Raw genomic sequence first — 16,134 nt, 5'->3', positions numbered from 1 at the left:
TAAACTTTTAATTAAGATTGGTAAGAGATTTTCCCTACGGTTAAAGCAATTGCTGTATAATGTAGAGCGACAACAAGTGCAGAACCTCTTTAACTGTAGAGAAGCGACACAAGGGTAGAAGTAACCCACCAAGATCCTAATACGTTCAGAAGCGAATGAAAGGATTGACTAAATCCAGCCCTTACCTATGGCTGTTAAGAGAGAGTGGGGCATTTATATGAACTGAGAATTTATTGTCTCTCGAAGTCACAAATTACTGAGGAAGGCTACTGAAAATGTGAACGCTAGCATTCTATTTGCAAGACTGCACAGTAAACCCAAAGCTTAACAAGAGCAATGCTACTTCCTCTTTTGTTCAGATCCCACCCAATTATGAAGTTCACTGAATGACATTGTGACTTTGCTAGCTCTTAAGAGCTGTTGGGAAGCTTAAAAAGAGGAATGAAGAACCTTGTACTCCTTGAAAGAAGTGTAGAATATATAATTGCAATAAATAAATTGTAAAATACTGTACATTGCATCTGCTATTAAGTGACTAATGCCTTTGATTTCGGAGAAGAATTCCAGCGAAACTTTCTGTTACTGGAAAGCAGTGTTATAAAAAGAAGAATACAAGTATCTCCCCACTTACATGCATTTGACTCTAATTCGAATTATTTCCTGGTGCCGCACATAACTTCAAAAAGGGCAAAAACAGCAGGTAAATGGCTAGTGGTCTACCTCTGAATTACAGTCACTTCAGGGTATGGGTCTACCCCCTCCCTGTTTCCACATTGTCCTCCAGTGATGAAGAAAACAGAGCCACCGTTGCCACCATTCATGCCAGTCTGGTAAGTACTGCTGGTGTTTTTCAAGGGTTTCCAGAAGTTGTTTACCGGCTTTTTAGATGGTGCTCCTCACTATATGTGATTTCATGTATACATGTGGTACCCAGGAACAGAACCCCCATATAAGTGGGGAGACACCTGTACTGAACAGGGTGGGTAAGGATCTTAAGCAGGTTCCCTGTGGATGTAATTATCACATCTTGTAGACTTCTAGTCTAAAATTCAGAGGGTCATGTGTAATTGCCACCATTTCTCTTCAAAGACAGTTTCATGCTGCTGGAGGCTTTTCTAGTTCAGATAAATTTTTAAAACCAACAATTACGACTTCCAAACTAATTATAATCTTAATGAATGTGACAAGACATTTATTGCATGATGTTGTACCAGAGACATTTCGGGATACAAAAAAGAAAAATTATCTGGCAATTTCTATTTTGGGGGAAGTCAGTTTGTCAAGAAGTAAACTACTGACTTCCTTTTTGGTATTCAGATACTGACAAAATTCCACATGGCTACAATATCAGAAGTTGTGGGTGCTACAATAAATGATTACAGTGCTTTTAATTAACAGCAGTAACAGAAATGAGCAAATGTTAGTTTGCAGCTGGTTAGGCCCCAATCACTTCACATGCAAGATCATTTTACAATATACAACATGATGTAGCAGCAAATCAGCACCAGTTAATATACTTTGTATACAAAGAAATAAAAGTAATCTGCAATAGAAGTAGTTTTCTACAAAGCAATTTTGTACAAAAATTCTGTGTGGAGAAGAAGTACACAACACTGGATAGTGTCCTCATAAACCCTTAAAACACTTTATGCCATAATTTTCTAGAATACAAACTAATTCCATTCTTTAACATCTTATACAAATACAGTCTTTTAAAGGGGCTTTGGAAGCCTAGAATATTAGATGCATTTCAAGTAACATCAAGTCTTGGTTATGCTTTAACCATCAAGTCGAATCCCTTGGATTTCTGTTTAAAGGGCTTTTCCCTCTTTTTTAAAAGCAATAAAACAGAGGTGAGTGTTCTGATAAAGCTTTACCAATGACTCAGCAGAGTTTCATCCACTCTAGCACAGAGCATTAAGGTGGTCAGTGGCAGTTATGCATACCAAGTATAACATTTATAGGCAGAAAAACATCGCCGCCAGCGTCACCAAAAGACAAGCTCAAGCCCCTCTGCATAAGATGGCAATTTGGCGATATGGCCAGCACATCATAAGAACACAGGAAACTGCCTAATACCAAGTCTGATCAGTGGTGTTGGCAGTGGCTAGCAGTGGCTCTCCAGTGTCCCAGGTAGGGACCTTTCTCGAATCCCTAACTGGGATTGGCAGGGTTTGAACCTGGGGGTTGTATGCCTGCATGCAAAGTAGATGCTCTGCCACTAAGCCACAGCTTCTCCACTCCTCAGAAAACTAAGTAAGTCTGTGTCGATGCAAAATCAATTATAAAAAGTAGGGGAAATACTTAATGCCAGAAAGGGAGCTCCTTGGTGCTTTAGGGGATCACTGCGAAGAGACACCAAAAACAAAGCTTGATATCTGAACAAGGATCGTCCATGTGAACATAGCTCTCACACAAAATGGGCTTCATTTGCCCTTCAGCACATCATCCAATCCAATTGGTTAAATTCGCATTGCACTGCATTCACGTGATCCAGCCATTCAGGGATCATGTCAATGCAATTGAAAACGGGGGGAAATGGTGCCAAAGCAATAAAGGGAGGAGAAGAGATCCACACCCCACCCCAAAGCCATAGCTTTCAAGGCAAAGAGGGAAATTAAAAACTTCAGCTCGGCATTGCTTAGAAGTCTTATTTCAACGAACTGAAATCCCGGACCATATTGAGTCATGCAAGCAGGCAGTTCTTAAGCAACACAGAGAATTAGGACAATGCAATTAAAAGCCTCTCACGTACATATAAAATGTATACAAACTAGTAACACACACACTTTACCTGACCAGCATTGGGGGGACCAAATTATTTCCTAAAAATAAAGAGAACAATTCTTTCTATATTTTGAAGAACTTCAGCAAACAAAATACATGACTTCTAAAAATAAAAAAGGAAAATTGTTTCAAGGCACCCTTCCACAACCTGGAGCTCTAGAATCCAGATGGTGATGGACCTCAAACTCCTATCATCCTTGGCCACCGGCTCTGCTAATGGGAGTTGGGAGTTAAACAATGTCTGGAGGGCACCAGGTTGGGGAAGGCTATTTTAAGCTGCCAGCATGGCCAATGGTCAAGGATGATGGGAGTTGCATTCCAACGATAGCAATTTGGAAGGGAACCTAAGTTGTGCATTTGGACTCCAATCTAGCTTGCACACAACTGGTTACGTAGCAACTACTGGCTCCAGGTAGAGAGGGTTTGTCCTCCATCTGAATCAACCCAGCCAAGTCCAGTAGGACTCAGATGAGCATTCAGATGCACATCTGCATAGATACACCTAATTCTGCATGCAGGTGATCTCTGCAAACACATTCTGAAAGTTGTAAATTAAATTTAGGTTTGTAAGTATGGCACACGTTTAAACTTTTCTCCTGCTTGGAAGCAGCTGTAGGAAAAACACACAATTTCTTACCCCCTCATAGCTTCAAAACTTATTGAAATTTTATATTTCTTTCTCCAACTAGAAGAAAACTAGCTACAATTTAAGATAAATCCAGATTCAAAACACGTCCAGAATCCAAAGTGATGCTCATCTGGTTAAATTACACCAGAGTAATATATTAGGCTGCATATCATACAACTAGAAATATCTTAAATTGTTGTTTTATGTGCAAATAATTCTTTTTCAGCAAATATTCAGCTGGGGGAAGGGATCTATTTTCTATTAGTGCAACATGACCTATCAGCTCTCACTAAAGTCAAGAAAAGAGACCTAAATAGAAATATTTGCTCTGTAATCATATACGCTAATAGTTACTACAGCTATTATAGAAGAGATAATTGCTTTTAAAGATACATTCATGTTACGATAAATATACTTTGCTCTACTGAGACAGTGGAAGAGGGGAGGAAGGTGGTAAATGTTTGTCATTATAAAAACCAAGGGAGAGAAAAGAAAACTTATTTGATTTGAATCATCTCTTGCAGAAATGGTATTCTGAATGTACCAGTGCACAGTTGGTCTGACCATGTCGGGAGTTCATGCTGCAAAGGAGTCCTCCTTGGATAAAACGTGTAGTCGTGCTCATAGTTCAAAAGGCAACTCAAGGATGCCATGTAAATATCAGCAAAGCGAGACAAGCGTCTTAAAAAATAGGTTGGGTTCTGGTCAGTCCTGAATAAGCTTCCAAACTGAGAATTGAAGAAGTTCCTGGTTGTTTCTCTGGGAGGGGTAAGAAAGATACGCATTCTTAGAATTGTCAAGCCCTTAAGGGAAACCAAGCTTTCCAAAGTGCTTAACAAAGATTCTTTCTTTCCCCAGTTAAAACCAGTTTATTTATATATTTAAACAAGGTACCATGCTATTTTGTTAACTGAAAGTCACCTTCAGAAAGCATCAGTTTCATCTTGCTTCACAGATATCAAAGAATCACAGAATTGGAAGGGATCCTGGGGGGTCATCTTGTCCAACCCCCTGCAATGATGTCCCATATGGGGTTCAAACCTGCAACCTTGGCATTATCAGCACCAGGCTCTAACCAATTGAGCTGACTTCTAAGACAGAAAATCCAGGGGAGGAAACTTCGCCAACTCTTTCCCCTCTGCTTTTTGCAATGTCTTTAGAATGTGCTCCTGACAAAGATTGCATATATTTGTTAGTTTAACTTATGTACAGTGGTACCTCAGGTTACAAACGCTTCGGGTTACAAACTCCGCTAACCTGGAAGTAGTACCTCAGAACTTTGCCCCAGGATGAGAACGGAAATTGCATGGTGGGAGGCCCCATAAGCGAAAGTGCACCTCTAGTTAAGAACGGTTTCGGGTTAAGAACGGACCTCCGGAACTAATTAAGTTCATAACCCAAGGTACCACTGCACTGTCCATTCAGTACAACTCTCAAGATGGTTTGCAAACCCATTTCCAATAATAAAAGAACATTCAAACTATTAAGCCAACTATAAATAATGCAAACAGCTAAAGAAAACTAAACCAACAAAGGCATAGCTATTAAAAGTATCTGAAACCAATAGGAAGATAATTTGGTGCAAGTATCTAAAAGCACCCATCGTAATGAAGAGAAAAGTAAAATAGGAGGTGGGAAGATCAGGGAAAACTACAAATGGCTCAATGTCATATATAGTTTGGCCCCTGGAATCACAGTTACAGGGATAAGAAGAAACATCAAAAGCTTAAGTTCATCGATTCACAGCAAGACCTCGAAGACATATCCAGTGTCCTGATATTGTACCTCTGACCCACATACTTCTCTTGTAGCCCATATTAATTTGGTCATTCCTTCTGCTTATCCCTGCTGACAGTGTCAGTCAATGCTGGGTTTAAGTTGGTGCCAGTTTTAAGTACTGCCAGATTTTTAAAAATATTTTTTAAAGGTCTTAAGTTTCAAGGTCCGTGTTCTGAGAAATAATTATTTCGGTTATGCTTAAAGTTCTGATGGCCTGAGATGACAAATAATCCTTTCATATAAAGAACATCTGAGGCAAAAGTTTAGACCAGTTTTTCACCTCAAGTGGTTGGAGTAGAAAAGGGAAGTATTTGGTGGAAATGTTTTGTGAAAAGACAACAAAGAACTCAAAGTGTGTGCTACAATATTGCGTCAGGGCACCTGTGACTTCCCAGAGCAAGCATGTGATTGTTGTGGGGAGGAGAGAAGCAGCAATAGGTGCATTCTCTAGTTTTGTATTATGTCACACCCCATGGCAGCCATTTTGTGACTGGTAACTATAGCACTCTCAAAATTCGGTATGTGCCCACTGGTTCAAAATGGCTACCAACCACATCCTGCAGGGTTGCATTTGGACATATTCAGGCAATTAGAGGATTAAAGCCATCCATGAGTCCCATCTCCCCATGTTACCTATTGCTTCATAACCTTGATCACAAAATGATGCTCCTGATTATATTTTGCAAGACAGTACAAAAAAAGGAAACCCTGTTTCCCCAACAGCCAGATTTGATATACAATGGTGTTGAATACTCTGCTGTATCTACTACTATTAAGAAAGGTAATGGGAAAACACAGCAAACTGGGCACTGTCGTACATTGCTAAAAGCTTGTATCTGGATTTGCATTTTCAAATCTTGAAACACATTACCATTGTTAATGCTTACCTCATTTCCTTTCTTTCCTTTTTCCACTCGTGTAAAATCAGCTGAGAGTCTGGATCCCTGTGAACCTGAAATGATAACAGGCAACCTTGTATGTTCTTAACACAGACTCATTAACAGGAAAAGGACATGAGTATATTGTAGTGTAATCGTGTCTGCACACCATTAAGAAATTTGACACAGAGGGAGAAACGTGAACAAGATAAGAGCTGTGGCTTTTTAACTTGTCAGCACAAAGCTAATGTACTATGAAGGAGCAGGGGATTGTGTCTGCCAGTGGAACAGGGAGGAAAGCTGTTTTCAACCACCACCCACTAACCTGACGGCACCCCATGCCTCCCCTAAACCAGCTCTGCAAGGTTTCCCAACCCCGGGAGTGGGAGAAAGAATTGCCAAAAATTGTTTCCCTCATCTGACTGTTGGAAGCCTTGCTCTCAGCTGTGTGACACCAATTGATGAAACCCATTACTTAATGCTTTTAACAAAGCCACAGAATTTTTACAGGCTTGTAGGGGAAGAATACAATTACTTTGAGTGCTTTGATATTTGTATGAAGACGTCCGTGTGTCTATAAGAGACAGCAGGAGAAACAAACTTAAACACGAAAACAGCTTTTCATCAGAAATTATATTTAAGTTCTGATGACACATATTTCTGCCCATTTTTAAATTACACTGGCAACACCGGAAACCCTAGAGGAATTTGTAGAAAGGGCTGGAGGCAGCTAGAATGAGCACAACAAACCTGCATGTGTTCCAGTAATCCAGTGAGAGTCTGAAGCCAGGTCATGGTCTGAATGTATTGCTCTGTGTTCATGATCTTAATCTCCGTCCGTAACTCCGGAATAATTGCACCTGTTCGCCAGCCGTGCTTTAAGGTCAAATCCTATTTTGCCAGCCAGGATTACAAGACACAAAAGTGTTAGTGTTAAAACGATTCAGTGTGTACTTTCTACTCTTTCACCCTAAAGGCCATTTGTAAGATAATTCTTGCTTATACATAAGCAGCAGTTACAAGCTAAGTGGATCAGCTGGGCCACTGTACAAATAATTAAGAGGAACAAACTAAGAGGGAATCCATCTGATACCAGGTAGCCAGGCCAGAGAGCCCATGGGGTAAACAACACACAGCTGACCAGGAAGAACATTTGTGTCAGGAGAACAGGGAGGCAAACCAATTAGGGGGGAAGTATTGTAACATGTGGAAATGGTAAAATATTAACAGAACCTGCGTTAAGCTGCTTAAACAGGATAGGAAAACTTCTCCTCCTGCTGTAGTAAGGAGCCTGGGGCCAAAAGAAGAAAAAAGACCGGCTGCAGTCCTCTGCAATCTTGGAAGTAATCCCCAAAGAGCAAGCATGCAAAGGATCTAGCTAAGTATTGCCAACAATGACTGGAAGTGGTTCTCCAGGGTTATTCTCAGTTCTAACGTTGATGTTTTATCCTATATATTATGCACAACACACCCTGGTATCTGCTAGTGCTGCATGGCAGGATAAAAGTGAAATGAGCAGCACTCAGTCATTGCATTTTTACACACATGATATACAGACTCTTTCACTGTAACTGTAGGAGAATAAGCCTGTCTTAAAAAATAAACCCAGCAAAAGACTGGCATTTTTATACTTCGCTATTACAAAACAATCTCTAACAAAAAATAGAGTAGCTTGCTTTATTTTAAAGTTACTCTGAAATACATTTAATTCTCCCAGCCCTCTGTATACAGAGTCAATTTTGGGTTAGCCCTGATGTGAGAAGCATCCTTCCCAGACAGGAAGAGGGAGGCTTCAGTAATTAAAAACTCAGTGCTAAAACAGCATTTACAACAGCAAGTCCCTTACTAGCTTCTGTGCAGCTTCTTCCATCATTAGAAGGAAGTACTCAGATCACTGGGCTCCGCTTCTCCTATCAATGGATGTAAAAGCTTCAAGGCGTAGTTTAATTGTAGCCTGATGAAACACATTGCATGGGCCTTCCAGACAAGTCATTGGTCACATTCCTGGGAACTGCTGGGGCTGGCAGGGAGACTTCCTATGCCATCAGGCCCTTCTGGGCATTAGAGAAGATTTCATATCTTACAGCTATGGAGGAGTTTTCCTTTCCCCTTCTGCACCTTCCATGTGATTGGCAGGTGTAAGGATAACTTAACTGCTGGATGTCAGCCCAATGACTGTGATACAGTAGTCACAAGATGTTTCAATTAATCCCTGTCTTAGCACAAACCATGACAGGTCTCTCTGCAACAGGCACGGCCCTCCATCCATGTGTCAATAATAGGGATATTCAAGGACTTTACCAATTGCGGCTGCAAAGCTACCACTCTGTATATCACCTTGACTACCTAGTGGATAAGTGAGTTAAAATGAACACACATAAAAATATCAAATAGTCTGGTGCTGAGGTTCTTATAGAGGTCCATCACACATGGTCAGCTGCTAAAATGTGGAGTTCTCAAAGCTGGGAACATCCCCAAACCTAAATCCAATTTCTATTGCACAAACTGCTTTGTAATTCCTAACTCATCATCTTATTTATTGCTATTTTTGGCCTGAGCATTAGTCTGCAAAGCTGTCCTTATCTCTTCCTCGGCCTCATTATTGAGACACATTAAGTAATATTTTAGCCAGCTTACATTTATAGACATGGAAAGATGTTGTCCTGTTAAGTTTTGAAGTGTGTGTGTGAGAGAGAGAGAGAGAGAGAGCACACACATACAAGAGTCCACTGCAAAGTGTAAGAGATCTGAAGTACTCAAAAGGCGAAGTACAATTCTCCACTTAAATATAACAGTAACTCATTTGAACTGCAATTATTCCTGTTTTAGGCCACTGTGCAGAGGCAAATGGTACGAATGTCCCAGAAGACCTGTAAACACCATCTTGGTAGTCATGATAACCCCAGGACTAATTGGTATTTACTGTGAGAATGAACTCATACGTGCTTATCTGCTTGCACTGAAGCTTGGAAGCCTTAGCTTTTTTTGTTTAGCTAGTTGGGAAAGGAGAGGCTTCTCATGCTGGCTGCCTGTCACCTGCACCCTTATCTGAGCGATGGATGGGAGTGGGGAATGGACTTCTATCCCAGGGGTGGTTATAACTGGGTTATTGCTGCCAGCTTACGTAGCTTGCTTTTTGATGAAGTAACCCATACACGATTAGCCCCTCACAGACAAAGCCATTATGCTTGCCATGTGTCCCAAGGTGTAGTGGCAAGGAATCCTGCATTGCACTGCTGTATCTAAGTCTCTTGATATATCTCTATGATAAAGCACTAGAACTGATCACTCTGGAGTTTTATACATCTTCCTTTGGGATCCCTGCAACTGGGTCCTTCAGAACACCAGTCAATCCTTCGCCCCAATCTGTATTTGGACCCACAGGAAATGACAGCCATCCATATCTAGCCTTTTCATACAGCCCAAAAACTTAGCCAAGTGCCCTGCAGCCTTGCTCCCAACCATTAAATAAAACTCAGAACTACATGGAAGGTGCAATAAGAGGCTTATGTTTCCCCGAACAGAAACAAGTAATCCCATCATTGCTTTACTCACTTTTATGGCAGAAACTTGGCATTGGTCTATTTTTTTCATAAGTCTCCCTGTTTTACAAAATTATTTTCACAGTACGCAGGTCGTTTCTGTAGACATGACCACCTTTTATCAAACAAGTAGGGGAGCAAGTTACTTACTGCTAAATCGCTATAAATGTGATCGCCGAAATACAAGACTTTGGAGCCTCTCCAGCCAGTCAGCTTTAGAAACTCATATAAGTTGCCCTACGAGAGAAGGGAGGAAAAGACAAATTTATGAGTCATAAACAGAACCTGGTGACTGTCATGCTGGCAGCTTGCCCTCTCTGAGGAAGAGTAAAATCTTTGCTTTTCACATGAAAAGCAGATGCTAATATTGTCAAGAAGAAACACGGGGCTGACAATCAGCTGATACAGACAATGAACACACACATACTTTTCAATGCTGCTGACTAAGGTTGCTCTGCATCTTGTGTATGTTCACCATGATTGTCAGGAAAGTCCAGTTTGATGTGAAAAGGTGAGGGGTATAAATATTTAAACAAACAAAAAACATACCTGTTTGTAAATCTGGCCTTTCTGCAGTTGATGGATTTTGTCCCAAAGCAAAACACCTCTCTCATTCACCTTGCGGAAAGGTCTATTTAAAAAATGAGAGACGGAGTACACAAAGATCAATGACCCAATAGTATTACTTGCCGTCACCACTCAATGGAAACAGATACGGACCAGAATATTAGAAGAAATTACACTCTCCTGCAGAGTATCCCTGTCCACCCCCCCCCAAAAATAACAGCTTCAGAAGAGTAGGAATAGTCTTCATTCAGTAAATCCTGTTGAGGCTCAACAACTTACATGTGGATAATCCTGGAAGTCCCTTACAATTTTAAATATTGATCATCACTGAGGGAACTGGGTGACCAACCTTTTTGGTAAAAACCAGCAGTAGCCCTAGTGAAGGACTTCAGAGAACCTAGTTCACTGAATCCCATTCATGCTCACCATTCATCTTTAAGTCACACAGTGTCACCATAGTAAATTATAAAGCAGCCTAATTTGCAAAGAGGTCAGCTCTTAATCAGATGCCATCAGCTTTTATTGTTGTTGTTGTTTAGTCGTTTAGTCGTGTCCGACTCTTCGTGACCCCATGGACCAGAGAACATCAGGCACTCCTGTCTTCCACTGCCTCCCGCAGTTTGGTCAAACTCATGTCAGTAGCTTTGAGAACACTGTCCAACCATCTTGTCCTCTGTCGTCCCCTTCTCCTTGTGCCCTCCATCTTTCCCAACATCAGGGTCTTTTCCAGAGAGTCTTCTCTTCTCATTGGAGCCTCAACTTCACTATCTGTCCTTCCAGTGAGCACTCGGCTGATTTCTTGAAGAATGGATAGGTTTGATCTTCTTGCAGTCCATGGGACTCTCAAGAGTCTCCTCCAGCACCATAAATCAAAAGCATCAATTATTTGGCCTTCTTTATGGTCCAGCTCTCACTTCCATACATCACTACTGGGAACCTGAGTCTTTAAGATAAACTCTCAACCTTTTTTGGATATTAACCACCCATTATGTTCACCTTGCCTCCTGCATCAGCAGCGTTGTTTGTTTGTTTTTAACTACTACTTCTTCTTAAAGTAGACCAGAAGTCCAAAGTATGAGATTAATGCACATTCTAGTGCAACTTTTCTCAAAGGGTGGGACAGTAACCAGCCATGTACCTGCATCCACTTTCAGGTGGGCCTCAGTGCTACGGCCCACCCGGGGCCTTCTCACTTGCTTCCCCTGCCCCTTGGCCTTTTGGTTTGACCAATGTCATCAACCACTGCTCCTTGCAATGCATATTGTGTAGGAACATGCAGGAGATGGTTAGAGAGAAAAGTTCCAACCTCACAGGGTTGGAAGGTGAGGGAGGAGAAAGACAGGAAAACATGATGGGTGGACATAGGGACTGGCTGAGTGTGAGAAAGAGAAAGGGGGGGGAGGAAAAGAGGCGAAAGTGGTGGTCTGAGGGAGAGGAAAAGGAGAAGTGCCCAGGACCACTGTCCTCTGTCGCCTTTGCTTCACACATGCATGTACACTCATATCCCCATTCCACCCAAATTCCTGTCAAACCAGAAAGGCTCTCTTGGCTAGTTCTACAGTGATGTCCACCTGCTCTGCCTCAGAACCACAAATCTGGCCTCAGGCAGCAGGAACTGAAGAGCCAGCTATGTGTCTGCAGGGGAAAGAAAGGACTCCCACCGCTGAGGGGAAAGAGCCAGCAAAGGTATTAGGAAACCGTGAGAAAGAGGTTAAAAGGTTAATGGTTTTAATCATCATCATCATCATAACTGAGGAACATGGGGGGTGAGGGATTTGTTAAAGAAGTGAATGTAAAAGCAGAGGATGCTTTTACAGGAAGGCACTTACCTTCTCTTGTCATTGAAAAAGTTTGGCTTGTCAGCCTGGACAATGACAACATCGAAAAGTTCCCTCCAGTCTTTCCCAACGATGTACTTCATGCCTCTGTCCCTGCAAAGAGCAAACCAATTTTAACTGACACAAATATTACTAGCCTGCTTTTTTTTTAAAAAAGCAACTACCGACACCCATTGTTTTAGATAAACACTTTTGGTTTTGTACATATGAAGAAATCCACCTACACGAAACTGCTAGGGCTGTTTGTGATGAGGAACATCTTCTTGCCGTGATCTGCCAGCTTTGCAAGCACTGCACGCGTTTGCTCAGCATAACAAATGTATTTCTCTACAGAGAGAAAGGGGTGGGCAGAGAAGGGGGAGAAAGACACAAGTTACAAAAGCCCAGATTATATTATGTATATAACAAAGCTTGTGTAAATTCTAAGCCTACTCATGTTCCCTCCGTTACACTGTTTTTTGGTTGAGTACAAGCCGTCTGAGAAACGCAGTGTAAAAAGATTCGCAATGTAAAGAGCAACAAGAGTCCACAGGGTAAATTGGGGATGTGGAACTTTTGGCCATACGCACATGCCCCATATGAACTCAGACATAAGCCCTTCTTTGGAAGGTGTCCCCATTTCACACAGAAGGCAACATGATTTGTGTCTCTACTCCTGTGAATGTCATGTTCTGTTAAAAAGAAGAAGCAAAGGTTAAAATTCTTAAGAAGAGAAACTGCAGCTTGAGCTAATCATCTGGAATCCATGCCCTGTAATTTGAATGCACTTTGTACAATCCCAGAAGGGTCGGCAATGCTATGGCCAAAGGTTGGTGGAAAATGTTGTTGACACAAAAGTGTTTCTGGGGACCCGCTGAAAGTTCCAAGGATTTGGCCTGGCATAAAAAAAACTACTTCCTAGAAAAAGCCCTCACTCAAACCCTAAGCTCCTATATTTGTGAAGATGTGTTATCCCTGGATACCAAAGGTTTATAGCTACATCAGACTGGAAATCCAGACTCCCAAACACCCTGGCATTTTGAAGCCTTTAAAAGGCGCATAACATTTGTGAATTGTCTAAACATTTTTAGGAACATCTCGTGCACCATGACTTTAAAACTCTAAAGCGTCTAAAAGAATATTCCTCATTAAATATATCTAGCTACCGTGCAAGCCTGATGAATTGTCCTGGTTTGCCACCTTTGCATCTCAAGGGGTGGCAATTTGTTCTGGCTGCTGCCTACATCATGAGGAAAATACAGAGTCTTGCAGAAATCAATGCAACTCACGACTCTGGTGCAAAAGGTCTTACGGCCAGCATGCTTTGGAGAAACAGCACAATCTAGCTTGCTTAGAACAGCAGTAGGCATAGAATCCCTACAAAATTCAAGGAGTCCAGACAACCAGTTTTACTGAACCCTGTTTCTCTTCTTAGATTTGGAGAGGGAAGAGGCAGAAAACGACAGAAGTAGCAAAAAGCTGGTGCAAGGGCAAGTTGTGTATCCTTATTCTATACTTCTAATTCAAAATCTCAGGGAAATATCCAAAGTGGCAACATCTGTACTTTAACCCCATTTTCTTGTCACTCAAGATCACTGTTCTCTGGTGGCTTACAGGATCTGTAAAATAAATAAAAGACAACCGCAGCCAGAGATTCACATCTCTTGCAGGGGCACCTTTGAGGAAATATGCACAAGTCCTTCAGAAACTTGCACTTTTCCTCGTGAGGCAGGTGTAAATTACTAAAAGGCAAGCTCTGCAGCAAAAGTGTGAAAAGATGTTGTACAAGTGACTGAAATAACTTCTTTGAGGCTTTCTGGAACATCCAAACAAGCTCTTAGAAGCCACACACCATTACAATGCCCACATCCTTGCACTGAAGTTATGGTTCCCACAACACCTGTTGCAGTTCATGTCCAGATAAAGGCAGTTGCCATTACCCCTGACTAATACAGGAATGAGCAATATGTGTTTGGGAGGAGATGTCCTTACGTGATGGATGTGGAACCTGTAGCCCTCCAGATGTTGCTGGACCTCCCTGACCACACACCATATTGGCCAGAGCTGATGGAACTTGCATCCCAACACCAGGAGGGGACCATGGCTTTGCCACCATTGCCCTACGTTAGTTCAACAATTCACACCGCACCAGGTGTTTGCAAAAGCACGAAGAACACCATCTGTTAGAACGAAGCACTGTAAAACATTAACAGTAAGAGGAAAACAAGTTGTTCCTTCATAAAAGCTCTCTTAACACTTACCAATATCTGCTTCAATTGCACTGTACATTATTCCTTTGATGTGGACATCTCTGATCGAGTCCTGTCAAGGAAATTAATGTAAATGAACAGTGAGATCTTTCTCCAAATTTAAATTTATTCAACTGAAAATGGAATATTAGTGAGTGGAACACCTTCCACCCCCAACTTAGAGCACAGTCTTTAATAAGTATTTTGGCTGGCTACTAGACTACCAAAAGCAGGTGTTAGGAAGTGCAAGATACCCAGACACTCGGAATGGGGGTAGCAGAAAAAAAAGGACTAAGGAAATATTTGTTTATTGAATTTATATACCGCCCTATACCCTATATACCCCTCTATATCTCAGGATGGTTCACAGAATAAAATCAAAATATAAAACCACAAAATACATAATCAAAATAAATACAACACTCCAGTAGCCCCCCCCAAAAAAACCCCACCTGATATAGGATCCCACTTGAAAATTTACTCAAATAGTAAAGCTACACACTTTGACACTGGTGTCATCAGGTAGGCCTCCTAATTTTGTCTAAGACAAGCCAAATTTTGCATAAAGGGAAGCTGGATTATGTTGTATAAAATTTTGCAAACTGTATAAATTGCGCAATTTATTTAATTCCATTTATGAATCGCTTCTCGTAAAATATCTCAGAGTAATTTCACAACAGCATATAGCTGTATAGCTGGCTCTCTCTCCAGAATCACTCTCCTAATCGCAGGGAACAGTCAAAGCGTGGAATGTGGGGAGGCTGGGGGGACCCTGGCATTGATACTTAGAAATCCTACTCGTTACCTTTCCACCGCTCCTCAGATTTTAAGATTTCAGGTGTTTCCAACAGGAAAAAGAAAAGTTGAATTTTGCACTTCAATCCACACTTTTTAAAAAAGAGCTTCTCATATATATTGGGCAATATCTAAAGTTAGACCCATATAAGCCTGCTTTTTTCAATGAGTCTATGCTGAGTATGACCTCATTGCCAATTAAATCCAATAGCCAGAAGAACATTTACAGAAGACTATAAATTGTTTTGTGGGCCGTATAGTTTAGCATAGTGTGCAGTACCCTCCTCATTATAATGAATTTGCTGTTTTGGAACTGGAGGAATGTGGTAGTTGGCAAAGAAGGAAACTGGCGTATGCATCTGGCAGCATGAGGAAATATTCTAAAACAGAAGTGCAAAAGTCACACGGGTGGCTGTTAAAATAGGACAACTCAATACCTTTACATCTTTGTAGAGATGAACTGGCTCATAGTCTATATTGTTTTTCAGAAAATACTCATTCACACAAGACAGGAGTGTCATTTCAGGCAAGGAGAAGATATCCATGAACTGCTTCATGGCGTTACCTTGTGAACTCTGCAAACAAGCATACATGTCATAAACCAGTTTTGTAAAGCTTTAGTTTCTGCTACTTGCATTAAGTCTACAGGAAACAGAGAACAGACACAACAAGACTGCCTCTTAGCTTGGAATGAGTCACATGAGAACATCAGAGAATGGTTTTACAACATGCAATGTGTGCGTTTAAGTGTCTTGTGAAAACAGGTTCTGTGCTAGAAAATAAACAATTCTTAAACAATTTCAGCTTAGTGACAGAACACTGGTGAGGATACAATAAAATATCCTTTTTCACATCAGTTTATAGACAGCACAAACTAACCTGTTCACCATCCAGCACTACATTAGCGAACAAAATCCTTATACATGCATGGAATCTAGATATCCACAAGCATCGAAGTTCAGTACAAAAATAAACTTTGGAAGTGTTGAAATGCATGGCAATTTTTGGAATTTCTGGGCCAGTCAGAATATGTATCTCCACTGCCATTTAGTTATTGCCTCATTGGCTTGGTGATACTCCACTGAACTACCC

The 16,134-nt window shown here is 41.2% G+C and overlaps 1 protein-coding gene across 3 annotated transcripts in view; it reads right to left on the bottom strand.

The window, feature by feature from the left end:
* Positions 1–1,163: 1,163 nt before the first annotated feature.
* The window catches only part of NT5DC3 (5'-nucleotidase domain containing 3), a 44,424-nt gene continuing 29,453 nt past the window's right edge, over positions 1,164–16,134 (bottom strand). For 2 of the 3 annotated variants that reach the window (XM_053405159.1, XM_053405157.1), the window contains exons 6-14: positions 15,480–15,617; positions 14,260–14,320; positions 12,244–12,346; positions 12,011–12,112; positions 10,164–10,245; positions 9,765–9,851; positions 6,823–6,963; positions 6,082–6,146; positions 1,164–4,174 (exon numbers count right to left, since the gene is read on the bottom strand). In XM_053405159.1, coding sequence (XP_053261134.1) covers positions 3,913–4,174; positions 6,082–6,146; positions 6,823–6,963; positions 9,765–9,851; positions 10,164–10,245; positions 12,011–12,112; positions 12,244–12,346; positions 14,260–14,320; positions 15,480–15,617 — 1,041 coding nt within the window. In that variant the 3' untranslated portion in view covers positions 1,164–3,912. The remainder of the gene's footprint in view (positions 4,175–6,081; positions 6,147–6,822; positions 6,964–9,764; positions 9,852–10,163; positions 10,246–12,010; positions 12,113–12,243; positions 12,347–14,259; positions 14,321–15,479; positions 15,618–16,134) is intronic. The other variant, XM_053405158.1, reaches the window with a different exon arrangement.

The sequence above is a fragment of the Podarcis raffonei genome, chromosome 10, assembly GCF_027172205.1.
Source record: "Podarcis raffonei isolate rPodRaf1 chromosome 10, rPodRaf1.pri, whole genome shotgun sequence".
NCBI classification, from domain to species: Eukaryota; Metazoa; Chordata; class Lepidosauria; order Squamata; family Lacertidae; genus Podarcis; species Podarcis raffonei.
This window is presented reverse-complemented; position numbering and strand designations above follow the sequence as displayed.